Source organism: Ascaphus truei, unplaced genomic scaffold (genome assembly GCF_040206685.1).
Source record: "Ascaphus truei isolate aAscTru1 unplaced genomic scaffold, aAscTru1.hap1 HAP1_SCAFFOLD_1547, whole genome shotgun sequence".
Taxonomy (NCBI): domain Eukaryota; kingdom Metazoa; phylum Chordata; class Amphibia; order Anura; family Ascaphidae; genus Ascaphus; species Ascaphus truei.
In genome coordinates this window covers 18,010-31,744 of record NW_027454436.1, presented here as the reverse complement: position 1 = coordinate 31,744, position 13,735 = coordinate 18,010, and the positions used below count along the sequence as shown (strand labels likewise).

The 13,735-nt window shown below is 54.7% G+C and overlaps 1 protein-coding gene across 3 annotated transcripts in view; it reads left to right on the top strand.

The window, feature by feature from the left end:
- Nucleotides 1-13,735, top strand: part of FRMD5 (FERM domain containing 5) — a 43,430-nt gene that overhangs the window by 17,342 nt on the left and 12,353 nt on the right. For all 3 annotated transcript variants that reach the window (XM_075581736.1, XM_075581735.1, XM_075581737.1), the window contains exons 5-9: nucleotides 1,894-1,991; nucleotides 2,215-2,338; nucleotides 6,256-6,343; nucleotides 7,979-8,067; nucleotides 10,077-10,140. In XM_075581736.1, coding sequence (XP_075437851.1) covers nucleotides 1,894-1,991; nucleotides 2,215-2,338; nucleotides 6,256-6,343; nucleotides 7,979-8,067; nucleotides 10,077-10,140 — 463 coding nt within the window. The remainder of the gene's footprint in view (nucleotides 1-1,893; nucleotides 1,992-2,214; nucleotides 2,339-6,255; nucleotides 6,344-7,978; nucleotides 8,068-10,076; nucleotides 10,141-13,735) is intronic.

The window sequence follows — 13,735 nt, the reverse complement described above, 5'->3', positions numbered from 1 at the left end:
GAGTCACGGAGTCGCAGCGAATACAGGGGGTCACAGCGCACACAGGGGGTCACAGCGCACATGGAGTCACAGGGAGTCACAGCGCACACAGAGAGTCACAGCGCACACATGGAGTCACAGGGAGTCACAGCGCACACAGGGGGTCACAGGGAGTCACAGCACACACAGGGAGTCACAGGGAGTCACAGCGAACACAGGGGGTCACAGCACACATAGGGGGTCACAGCGCACACAGGGAGTCACAGGGAGTCACAGCGCACACAGGGAGTCACAGCGCACACAGGGAGTCACAGCGCACACAGGGGGTCACTGGGAGTCACAGCGCACACAGGGAGTCACAGCGCACACAGGGAGTCACAGCGCACACAGGGAGTCACAGCGCACACAGGGAGTCACAGCGCACACAGGGAGTCACAGCGCACACAGGGAGTCACAGCGCACACAGGGGGTCACTGGGAGTCACAGCGCACACAGGGGGTCACAGGGAGTCACAGGGAGTCACAGCGCACACAGGGAGTCACAGCGCACACAGGGAGTCACAGCGCACACAGGGAGTCACAGCGCACACAGGGAGTCACAGCGCACACAGGGGGTCACAGCGCACACAGGGGGTCACTGGGAGTCACAGCGCACACAGGGGGTCACAGGGAGTCACAGGGGGTCACAGCGCACACAGTGAGTCACAGCGCACACAGTGAGTCACAGCGCACACAGGGAGTCACAGCCCACACAGGGAGTCACTGGGAGTCACAGCGCACACAGGGGGTCACAGGGAGTCACAGGGAGTCACAGCGCACACAGGGAGTCACAGCGCACACAGGGAGTCACAGCGCACACAGGGAGTCACAGCGCACACAGGGAGTCACAGCGCACACAGGGAGTCACAGCGCACACAGGGGGTCACAGCGCACACAGGGGGTCACTGGGAGTCACAGCGCACACAGGGGGTCACTGGGAGTCACAGCGCACACAGGGGGTCACTGGGAGTCACAGCGCACACAGGGGGTCACCGGGAGTCACAGGGAGTCACAGCGCACACAGGGAGTCACAGCACACACAGGGGGTCACTGGGAGTCACAGGGAGTCACAGCGCACACAGGGAGTCACAGCACACACAGGGGGTCACTGGGAGTGACAACTCACACACGGAGTCACAGCGCACACAGGGAGTCACAACTCACACGGGTCCCTGGGCACATGGAGAGTCCCAGGGCAGAGGGGGAGTCCCAGGGCAGACGGGGAGTCCCAGGGCAGAGGGGGAGTCCCAGGGCAGAGGGGGAGTCCCAGGGCAGAGGGGGAGTCCCAGGGCAGAGGGGGAGTCCCAGGGCAGAGGGGGAGTCCCAGGGCAGAGGGGGAGTCCCAGGGCAGAGGGGGAGCCCCAGGCCAGGGCAGAGGGGGAGCCCCAGGGCAGAGGGGGAGTCCCAGGGCACACAGGGAGTCCCAGGGAACACGGGGAGTCCCAGGGCAGAGGGGGAGTCCCAGGGCAGAGGGGGAGTCCCAGGGCAGAGGGGGAGTCCCAGGGCAGAGGGGGAGTCCCAGGGCAGAGGGGGAGTCCCAGGGCAGAGGGGGAGACCCAGGGCAGAGGGGGAGTCCCAGGGCAGAGGGGGAGTCCCAGGGCACACGGAGAGTCCCAGGGCACAGGGGGAGTCCCAGGGCAGAGGGGGAGTCCCAGGGCAGAGGGGGAGTCCCAGGGCAGAGGGGGAGTCCCAGGGCAGAGGGGGAGTCCCAGGGCAGACGGGGAGTCCCAGGGCAGACGGAGAGTCCCAGGGCAGACGGGAAGTCCCAGGGCACACGGAGAGTCCCAGGGCACACGGAGAGTCCCAGGGCACACGGGCGGTCACGGCACCAACGGAGCTCAGTGCCAGGACGTGATCGTGACGTGTCTTCCTGCAGGTATCTGGTTTTCCTGCAGGTGAAGAGGGATCTGTACCATGGCCGGCTGCTCTGTAAGACCTCTGATGCCGCCCTGCTGGCAGCTTATATACTGCAGGGTATGTACTCCATACTACCCTCACTCCTACATCTGTTCTTCTCTCCATCCACCTATTGCCCCCCCATACTGCTTCACATACTGCTCCCACCTCAACAATGTGGCCCACTTTCTGCCCCTCACGTCCATCTCCTGCCCCCCCGGCTCCCTATCCTGCTCTCCTGGTTACTTCCCTCGCCCCTCTTGGTAAATCTCCTGCCCCATACGATTCATCTCTCTTACAGCTGAGATTGGTGACTATGACCCAGGAAAGCACCCTGAGGGTTATAGCTCCAAGTTCCAATTCCTCCCAAAACACTCGGAGAAGCTAGAGCGCCGGATCGCCGAGATTCACCGGAACGAGCTCAGGTAGGGAGGGAGGGGGAGGGGGGGGGGGGAAGAGAGAATGGGAGGGGGGGGAAGAGAGGGAGAGGGGGAAGGAAGAGGGGGAGAGGGAGAGGGGGGAAATGGGACAGGAAGAGGGGGGAAGGAAGAGAGTGAGGGAGGGAGGGAGGGAGGGAGGGGGGAAGGAAGAGAGTGAGGGGAGGGAGGGAGGGAGGGGGGAAGGAAGAGAGGGATGGGGGAAGGAAGAGAGGGATGGGGGAAGGAAGAGAGGGATAGGGGAAGGAAGAGAGGGATGGGGGAAGGAAGAGAGGGATAGGGGGAAGGAGGAGAGGGATAGGGGGAAGGAAGAGAGGGATGGGGAAGGAAGAGAGGGATAGGGGGAAGGAAGAGAGGATGGGGGAAGGAAGAGAGGATGGGGGAAGGAACAGAAGGATGGGGAAGGAAGAGAAGGAGGGGGAAGGAAGAGGAGGAGGGGGGGAGGAAGAGAGGGATATGGGGAAGGAAGAGAAGGAGAGGGAAGGAAGAGAAGGAGGGGGAAGGAAGAGAGGGATAGGGGAAGGAAACAGGGATGGGGGGAAAGGAAGAGAGGGGTGGGGGGAAATGAAGAGATTGAGGGGGGAGGAAGAGAGGGAGAGGAGCTACTAGAATAGGTCTCTGTATCTCTCTCTCTGTATCTCTCTCTCTGTATCTCTCTCTCTCTGTATCTCTGAATCTCTCTGTGTATCTCTCTCTGTATCTCTCTCTCTGTATCTCTCTCTTCTCTGTATCTCTCTCTCTGTATCTCTGTATCTCTCTCTGTATCTCTCTCTCTGTATCTCTCTGATCTCTGTATCTCTGTATCTCTCTCTCTCTGTATCTCTCTCTCTGTATCTCTGTCTCTCTGTATCTCTCTCTGTATCTCTGTCTCTCTCTCTCTGTATCTCTCTCTCTCTCTCTGTATCTCTGTATCTCTCTCTCTGTATCTCTGTATCTCTCTCTCTGTATCTCTCTCTCTGTATCTCTCTCTGTATCTCTCTCTCTGTATCTCTGTATCTCTCTCTCTGTATCTCTGTACCTCTCTCTCTGTATCTCTATCTCTGTATTTCTCTCTGTATCTTGCTCTCTGTATCTCTCTCTCTCTCTGTATCTCTCTCTCTGTATCTCTCTCTCTGTATCTCTCTCGCTGTATCTCTCTCGCTGTATCTCTCTCGCTGTATCTCTCTCTCTCTGTATCTCTCTCTCTCTGTATCTCTCTCTCTGTATCTCTCTCTGTATCTCTCTCTCTGTATCTCTGTATCTCTCTCTCTGTATCTCTATACCTCTCTCTCTGTATCTCTCTCTCTCTCTGTCTCTCTCTCTGTATCTCTCTCTCTCTGTCTCTCTCTCTGTATCTCTCTCTCTCTGTATCTCTCTCTGTATCTCTCTCTCTGTATCTCTCTCTCTGTATCTCTCTCTGTATCTCTCTCTCTGTATCTCTGTATCTCTCTCTCTGTATCTCTGTACCTCTCTCTCTGTATCTCTATCTCTGTATTTCTCTCTGTATCTTGCTCTCTGTATCTCTCTCTCTCTCTGTATCTCTCTCTCTGTATCTCTCTCTGTATCTCTCTCGCTGTATCTCTCTCGCTGTATCTCTCTCGCTGTATCTCTCTCTCTCTGTATCTCTCTCTCTCTGTATCTCTCTCTCTGTATCTCTCTCTGTATCTCTCTCTCTGTATCTCTGTATCTCTCTCTCTGTATCTCTATACCTCTCTCTCTGTATCTCTCTCTCTCTCTGTCTCTCTCTCTGTATCTCTCTCTCTCTGTCTCTCTCTCTGTATCTCTCTCTCTCTGTATCTCTCTCTGTATCTCTCTCTCTGTATCTCTATCTCTGTATTTCTCTCTGTATCTTGCTCTCTGTATCTCTCTCTCTCTCTGTATCTCTCTCTCTGTATCTCTCTCTCTGTATCTCTCTCGCTGTATCTCTCTCTCTCTGTATCTCTCTCTCTCTGTATCTCTCTCTCTGTATCTCTCTCGCTGTATCTCTCTCTGTATCTCTCTCTCTCTGTATCTCTCTCTCTGTATCTCTCTCTCTGTATCTCTCTGTATTTCTCTCTGTATCTCTCTCACTGTATCTCGCTCTCTCTGGGGCCTATTCTATAAGGCTTCATTAAATAAATCTCCGGGCCATTCACCTGTTTGTTTGAGCGTTGCTATCATGGTATCAGAAAGCCTCAATTACCTGATAGCAAAATTCCCAAAACGGGCAAGTAGCCGGCGACGTGAAGATGGTGTGAGAGCGCTGCACACAGAGAGCGCTTCACACAGAGAGCACTGCACACAGATAGCGCTGCACACAGAGAGCGCCTCTCCCAGCGCATATCTCACCAGCGAACGCAAGATTTTAATATACATTTTAATACTAGTGTAGGTGAACAGGGGGTCTCATTCACACACTCTCTTTCTGTGCGTACTTGTCTCTCTCAGCGCCTCTCTCACACGCTCTCTTTCTTTGTGTAGCAGTCTCTCACACGCTCTCTTTCTGTGTGTAGCAGTCTCTCACACACTCTCTTTCTTTGTGTAGCAGTCTCTCTGTGTCTCTCTCTCACACGCTCTCTTTCTGTGTGTAGCGGTCTCTCTTACATGCTCTTTTTATGTGCGTAGCGGTCCCTCTCGCTCACACACTCTTTCTGTGTGTAGCTGTCTCTCTCAGCATCTCTCTCTCACGCTCTCTTTCTGTGTGTAGCAGTCTCTCACACACTCTCTTTCTTTGTGTAGCAGTCTCTCTGTGTCTCTCTCTCACACGCTCTCTTTCTGTGTGTAGCAGTCTCTCTCACATGCTCTTTCTGTGCTAGCGGTCTCTCTCTCGCACATGCTCTCTTTCTGTGTGTAGCAGTCCCTCTCTCACACGCTCTCTTTCTGTGCCTAGCGGTCTCTCTCAGCATCTCTCACACACTCTTTCTGTGTGTAGCGGTCTCTCTCTCACGCTCTTTCTGTGCATAGCAGTCTCACTCAGCATCTTTCTCTTTCTGTGCATTGCGGTCTCTCTCAGCGTCTCTTTCTGTGTGTAGCAGTGTCTCTCTTCTGTGCGTAGCGGTCTCTCTCTCAGCGTCTCTCTCTTTCTGTGCATAGCGGTCTCTCAGCGTCTCTTTCTGTGCGTAGCAGTCTCTCTCTCTGTGCGTAGCAGTCTCTCAGCGTCTCTCTTTCTGTGCGTAGCGGTCTCTCTCTTTCTGTGCGTAGCGGTCTCTCAGCGTCTCTCTCTTTCTGTGCGTAGCGGTCTCTCAGCATCTCTCTCTTTCTGTGCGTAGCGGTCTCTCAGCGTCTCTCTCTTTCTGTGCGTAGCGGTCTCTCAGCGTCTCTCTCTTTCTGTGCGTAGCGGTCTCTCAGCGTCTCTCTCTTTCTGTGCGTAGCGGTCTCTCAGCGTCTCTCTCTTTCTGTGTGTAGCGATCTCTCAGTGTCTCTCTGTGCGTAGCGGTCTCTCAGCGTCTCTCTCTTTCTGTGCGTAGCGGTCTCTCTCTCTGTGCGTAGCGGTCTCTCAGCGTCCCTCTCTTTCTGTGCGTAGCGGTCTCTCAGCGTCCCTCTCTTTCTGTGCGCAGCGGTCTCTCTCTTTCTGTGTGTAGCGGTCTCTCAGCGTCCCTCTCTTTCTGTGCGCAGCGGTCTCTCAGCGTCCCTCTCTTTCTGTGCGTAGCGGTCTCTCAGCGTCCCTCTCTTTCTGTGCGTAGCGGTCTCTCAGCGTCCCTCTCTTCTGTGCGTAGCGGTCTCTCAGCGTCCCTCTCTTTCTGTGTGTAGCGGTCTCTCAGCGTCTCTCTCTTTCTGTGCGCAGCGGTCTCTCAGCGTCCCTCTCTTTCTGTGCGCAGCGGTCTCTCAGCGTCTCTCTCTGTGTGTAGCGGTCTCTCAGCGTCTCTCTTCTGTGCGCAGCGGTCTCTCAGCGTCTCTCTCTTTCTGTGCGCAGCGGTCTCTCAGCGTCCCTCTCTTTCTGTGCGCAGCGGTCTCTCCCCAGCGGCCTCAGAGATGTGTTTCCTGCGGAAGGCTCAGACTCTGGAGACGTACGGAGTGGACCCGCATCCGTGTAAGGTATCTCACGCCTCAAAATGTGCAGAAAGCCGTCACAAATAGACACCGTTCAGCCCCAAGTGTGGGGTCCGAACACACGCAACAATCAGACATACAACATATACAGCAACAACACACGTACTGCCCTATATATAACACCTATATACTGCGTGTTACATTATCTCAAGTCTCACTCCATGCTGTCTCACTCAGTGCTGTCTCTTCTTTAGCCCTGTGCCTCTCTTTCTTGGCTCTTTTTTCTTTTTCCACCCCCCTCCCCTCTCTCTTTCACCCTCCCCTCTCTCTTCTCTTCACCCTCCCCTCTCTTTCACCCCCTCCCCTCTCTCTTTCACCCTCCCCTCTCTTTCACCCTCCCCTCTCTTTCACCCTCCTTTCTCTTTCACCCTCCCCTCTGTCTTTCACCCTCCCCTCTCTTTCACCCTCCCCTCTCTTTCACCCTCCCCTCTCTTTCACCCTCCCCTCTCTTTCACCCTCCCCTCTCTTTCACCCTCCCCTCTCTTTCACCCTCCCCTCTCTTTCACCCCCTCCCCTCTCTCTTTCACCCTCCCCTCTCTTTCACCCTCCCCTCTCTTTCACCCTCCCCTCTCTTTCACCCTCCCCTCTCTTTCACCCTCCCCTCTCTTTCACCCTCCCCTCTCTTTCACCCTCCCCTCTCTTTCACCCTCCCCTCTGTCTTTCACCCTCCCCTCTGTCTTTCACCCTCCCCTCTCTTTCACCCTCCCTCTCTTTCACCCTCCCCTCTATCTTTCACCCCCCCACTCCCGTCTGTCTATTTCTCTCTCGCCCCTTTCTCTCTCGCCCCTCTCTCTCATGCAGGGGTGTAGCTGTAGCCCGGGCACAGCTCTGGGGCCCGTGCTCTTGGGGACCTGCTTTCTAGGGTGACCATACCAAATTTGTCCCTCGCCGACTGCGCATGAGCGATCAGCACTTGAGAACCGCGGCCGTGCGATCGGAGCTTGCCATTCGCTGAGGCGCACGAGCTGGAAGTGCCGATCGTGCATGTGCTGCCAAAGCAAAAGGAAATGTTTGCCCTGCGGCCCGCACAGGCCGAGCTAAGCCCCTGCTCTCTCACCCCCCTCTCTCAAACATGCTCTCCCCCCTTTCTCTCTCCCTCTCTTCTCTCCCTCCTCACTCCCTCATGCTTTCTCACTCCCTTTCTCTCTAAAATGCTCTCTCCCCCCTATCTCTCTCCCTCTCTCTGTCTCTCATGCTTTCTCTCCCCTTTTTCTCTCACTATTCCCCCTTTCTTTCTCTCTCTCTCTCTCTCTCTCTCTCTCTCTCTCTCTCTCTCTCTCTCTCTCTCTCTCTCTCTCTCTCTCTCTCTCTCTCTCTCTCTCTCTCTCTCATTTCTCTCTCTCTCTCATGCTTCTCACCCTCTTTTTCTCTATCTCCCTCTCGCATGCTTTCTCTCCCCCCTTTCTCTCTCTCCCCCCTTTCTCTCTCTCTCGCATGCTTTCTCCCCCTCTCTCGCTTTCTATCCCCCCTTTCTCTCTATCTATTTCTCTCTCTCTCTATCTATTTCTCTCGCATGCTTTCTCTCTCTCTTCTCTCCCCCCCCCCTCTCTCTCTTTCTCACCCCCCTCTCTCTCTCCCCCTTTCTCTCTCTCTCTTGATCTCTCTCTCGCTTTCTTACAGGATGTCTCCGGAAATTCTGCATTTTTGGCCTTCACCCCGTTCGGTTTCATCGTGTTGCAGGGAAATAAGAGAGTTCATTTTATAAAATGGTGAGTGTGACAGACTGTAAGTGCCACACAACATGGTCCCCGCACTGTCACCTCTCTGTGTGCCTGATCCCCACACTGTCCCCCCCTCTGTGTGCCTGATCCCCACACTGCCCCCCCCCACTGTGCCTGATCCCCACACTGTCCCCCCCCTCTGTGTGCCTGATCCCCACATTGCCCCCCCCCGTGTCTGATCCCCACACTGCCCCCCCCCTCCCTGTGTCTGATCCCCACACTGCCCCCCCCCCCCCTCCCTGTGTCTGATCCCCACACTGCCCCCCCCCCCCTCCCTGTGTCTGATCCCCACTGTGTATTTATTTTATTTATAAAATGTTTTACCAGGCAGTAATAGAATGAGGGGATGCTGCACACCTCACAGAATATTAATGAAACACGGGGGGGATACAACCATCGGAAAGACCCATGCAATAATCCCAGTCAATATGGCGGAAGCGAAGGAGGAGCAGGGCACTTCGGATTTGCATAAAGTATATTTATTGAGCCAGTAGGCCGACGTTTCAGCCTCAGTCGGCCTTTCTCAAGAGTAAATGGCTTAGTAAGTATAAGCAAAAAAAAAGTCCCAGTTAAATAGTCCCAAGAGCAGGTGTCCCTCGTTGATACGCCCCAGTGTTGGTGTTATCATCACCCAGCGCCGCCCGTCTGTCCAGGGCAGTCGCGTCCTCCTGGTCAAGCGCTGGCGTAATCCAGGGCTCTCTCTCAGGGCTTCCTTCCCCCATCTGATTGGTCCTGGATAGAATCAGCATACTCCTGCGTTGCCTTTGGTGGCGCGTGACGTCAAGCCGTATCGGCGTAGGCGCTGGGCGCGCAGCGTCATCCGGATCCTCCGCTGTTGATATTTATGATTGTCGCTAGGCAACCCGATATGTATGCTCAGAATGAGAGCTACTAATGATATTTCTTGGTTTGAGCAGCAGAGGCAGCACTAAGGCACCACCCTGTGTCTGATCCCCACTGTGTCCCCCCCCTGTGTCTGATCCCCACTGTGTCCCCCCCCTGTGTCTGATCCCCACTGTGTCCCCCCCCTGTGTCTGATCCCCACTGTGCCCCCTGTGTCTGATCCCCACTGTGTCCCCCCCCCTGTGTCTGATCCCCACTGTGTCCCCCCCCCCTGTGTCTGATCCCCACTGTGTCTCCCAGCCTGTGTCTGATCCCCACTGTGTCTCCCCCCCCTGTGTCTGATCCCCACCGTGTCCCCCCCTGTGTCTGATCCCCACTGTGTGTCCCCCCCCCGTGTCTGATCCCCACTGTGTGTCCCCCCCTGTGTCTGATCCCCACTGTGTCCCCCCCCGTGTCTGATCCCCACTGTGTGTCCCCCCTGTGTCTGATCCCCACTGTGCCCCCCCCCTGTGTCTGATCCCCACTGTCCCCCCCTGTGTCTGATCCCCACTGTGTCCCCCCCCTGTGTCTGATCCCCACTGTCCCCCCGTGTCTGATCCCCACTGTGTCCCCCCCCTGTGTCTGATCCCCACTGTGCCCCCCCCCCCTGTGTCTGATCCCCACTGTCCACCCTGTGTCTGATCCCCACTGTGTCCCCCCCTCATGTGTCTGATCCCCACTGTGTCCCCCCCTGTGTCTGATCCCCACTGTCCCCCTGTGTCTGATCCCCACTGTCCCCCTGTATCTGATCCCCACTGTCCCCCCGTGTCTGATCCCCACTGTCCCCCCCCCCTGTGTCTGATCCCCACTGTCCCCCTGTGTCTGTCCCCCCCTGTGTCTGATCCCCACTGTCCCCCCTGTGTCTGATCCCCACTGTCCCCCCGTGTCGGACCCCACTGTCCCCCCCTGTGTCTGATCCCCACTGTCTTCCCCTCTGTGTGCCTGATCCCCACACTGCCCCCCCCCCCCCTCTGTGTGCCTGATTCCCACTGCCCCCCCCTCTGTGTGTCTGATCCCCACACAGTCAAGTCCCTGCCCTCCCCCCCCACCCCCCCCCCCCCCTGTCTGATCATCCCCAGTCCCCTCTGGAGGTTACTGTGATTTTCTTATTTCAGGACCGATGCCACGAAAATGAAATTTGAAGGGAAAACTTTTCATTTATATGTGAGAGAGCAAGAGGTGAGATATATAAATATACACACACAGTGACAGACTGATAAATATATATATATATATATAATCATTTATATGTGAGAGAGCAAGAGGTGAGATATATAAATTTACACACACAGTGACAGAGAGAGCAAGAGGTGAGTGTGACGGGAGCTTTGCGACAGGCTATTAATAATACACAAAAAATATATATATATAACTGGGTTGAACTGGTACGAGACTTAGATATGATAAAAATATAATTTATTCCTTGATAAAGGTGAACACACAAAATATACAAATAACAGGCAAAATATGGACACTTACTTAAAGATGGAAATGATGAAACAGTCACATCTGGACTGGCAGTTCATACAACACTCTTCATCGTCCCAAAAGCCACGAAAAGACCTTGCATGCAGACATTGCATAGCATTTCTCTCAGCAATCAAGATGGTATAGAAGAACACCGGATAAAGGGTGACAACCATTTATAAACCTTTTGTAACCCTATCCTTAACATTAAGTACAGGTGATTGGTTTTCAATTACCTGTAGCCACTCACTAACATGGGAACACATTTTGATATATGCCCCCCAGCTAGTTGGCACATGCTCAGTTGGACTCTGGGGTCTCATTTCTGCAGCCCCACATTTGCATCAGGAATGCCAGCCAGTCTACTAAACGGAATTTCTGGCAGGATACCCTTTGTTGTAAGGTGTGAAATGGGACACTTATAGCCTGCTCTGGTTTGAGTCATCTCCGCCCTCCTGTAAACAGTGTAGGTGATAAACTCCTTTGAACAGCACTTAAATTCTAGACATTGGGACGCTTTCCCTGACCATCTGCTGCCTTATGGCCAAGGGAATTTCCTCTGGTTCTTGTCCATACCTTGGGACACAGTATTAAAGATAAAACACAAACATTTTAAAATATCCGGTTCCGTTGGGTCCAGCGGGTCCAAACTTTCCAGTTCTCAATGCCGGAACTGGGACACCCTGTGGTCCAATTTGCGAAGTGCTACGACCTTCGGAACCGGAGTTACACAAATACACCTTGAACCGTTTCCTATTTTTTTTTTTTTCAACCAAAAAAGAACCGTTTCCTATTTTAATACAATAAACTCCGCTGTAAATTAAATCACGGTTTTTCACTAAATCCCCATTGAAAACAACGGGCTTCGCCGCCGTAGACTTTCAATGGCAAACCGCCGCCGTTGGCGGCTATGGGAATCCGCCGCCATAGACTTTCAACGAGGCAACGCCGCCGTTGAAGTCAATGGGGGTTTTCCGCCACAGCCGGTCAACAGAGATTGGCCGCCATTGGAGTCTATGGGAAAAGTCCTGAACTTTCAAGGGGGTCCATACTCCGTCGGGTTGGTCCAAGAGGGTCAAGGATGGTTCTGCAGCAATGCCGGAGCAGTGACTACAGGTACTCCAAACCCTGGCCCTCTGGACCCTCCAGAACCGGAGCTATGGATTCCTAAATTTCAGCTTTTACACTTAGCCGTTTTCTTGAGCTGTTTCTGCTGCCGCCATTGGAACTTATGGCGCGACCCGCTCTTCTCGGTTCGACCCTTATCGGGGGTCCAGGATTCGGGGACCCGGTTGTGGTCGAGTGGGGGGAGGCCTAGGAACTAGGGGCAAAAAGAATTTTATTTCTATGTGCTCTAGAACTGTTTATTCCCACGCCACTTGTCGTTGAACTTGACTGCTAAGTGATCAAAGCTCTCTTATTGAAAAAGTATCCGCTGTGCGGTTTTGAGGTTTGGACGGCAGCCAACTCGTTCCTGGAAAGGGCCGTCGAGGAACCTCCATTGAAGTCAATGGGCCCATTGACTTACAATGGGAAACCGCCGCTCCTCCTCTCGGACGCCACCTGCTGGTCTTCCCAGGAAACAGGACCAAAACAGCAAGATTCACTATTAGAATGCATTGAGCCCTAATGGCGGCCTATGGGACCCTGCAAAATGGTGCCTGAAAAGGCGGGAAATTACACAAAGGGCTATAATCATTAGAGAACTATTAACCCTTGTACTCCCGGATGGATCCTAGTGTGTGTGTGATGCAGACACTGGCCCAGAAACAATACATTTTTTTACAGGGGAATAAGCATTTGGATATTGAAGCAAGCTAAAAACACATTACTGGACCTCAGTCCAGTTAACCCCTTGCTTCCCAGGTGAGGGTAGAGGGTGGCCAATTGGGGTGTAACCCCTTTAATCCCGGGCCAAATCCTCTCGATCGTCACACCTCCCCTGCTCAAGGGGTGCCTGGTGCCCCAGCTGCCTCCCCCTGGCACTGGGATACCACTGGCACCCTTGAAGCACTCAATAAGTCCTGAGGGGTTGGCCTTGCAAAATTGTCCTCCGGCATTGTCCAGTACATTGTCCTGGCCACAGTGGATAGTGAAATCTAGATCCTGCGGAGCAGGGCTCCACCGTGGCCGCCGGGCATTCTCCTTTGCCTCCCTCTGCCCCCCACCCAGTGTCTGGTGAACCCAGTACATGGTGAAGGGGCCCCTTTGCAGACAAGGCTGCACACTGCCCAGAGATTGGCATGTTTCTGCACCTGCCAGAGACCAGCTATCAAGCACAGACCGTCGCTTTACTGTCAACCAAGTCTGGGAAAGAGCTATGTCACTATCCTGTAGGGACCCTACCTGCCCTGGCTCTGTGCCCACCTGCAGCTGCTCTGCTATACTCCTGACTCTCCTCCCTGGCTGCCTATCTACCCACAGCCCCTCCTTTGGGAACCCTGGGGAATCTGTCAGGGAGGTCACTCCTGGCCCTTCAGAACAAGGGACCTTCTGCCTACCTAGCCCATCCCTAGCTTCTGCAAGCTGCCTAACACCCCACTGACCTCCTATCTCCCCTGCTCCACTGTGTCTCCCTGCCTAGCCTCCCCTAGGCCCAGCACCTCAGCCCCTGCTGATGACTCCTGCTGCTTACCTTCCTGCAGCCCACCTGCACTCCTCTCCCCCCTGGGCAATCCTACCCCAGACCCTGGAACTACCTGAGTGCACCTACCTCCCTGACCTTGTCTCCCCCTTACCAGGGATGAGCTCAGGGGCATCTCTCCAGATGCAACCGCCTTAGCTCTTGGCTGGCAGGTATCCCTGGGGTGGCACAAGCCTGCCACTGCCCCGGATACCCCCAGCCCATAGCCAGGCTGCAACAGGGGGTTGCTGATCTGAGACACCCCCTGAGGCTCTGCCAGGGTAATGGGAAATTCTAGCTGCAATACCTGCTGCTGTACCTCCCCGGCTACCACTAGCCCTTCTCCCACTGAGATCTGATGCTGGCTACCTACCGGCAGCCCCCCTCACTCCACTTCTCTCTAGCTAATCCTAGCTTGGATCCTAGGGACACCTGAGTGAGGCCATCTCCCTGACACTGTCTCTCCATTACCGGGGATGAGCTCAGGGTTGCTGGTGCAGATGCACCCACCTTAGCTCCTGGCCGGCATGTAATCTGGGGGTGGTCTAACTTTGCCACAACCCCTGATACCTCCAGCCCGTAGCAAGGCTGCAACAGTGGGGCTCTTAACCGAGAGTCCCCTTGCTGCTCCGCCAGGGTAATGGGGAAGTCTAGCTGCCCTACAAGCTGCCCTTCCTTCACCTC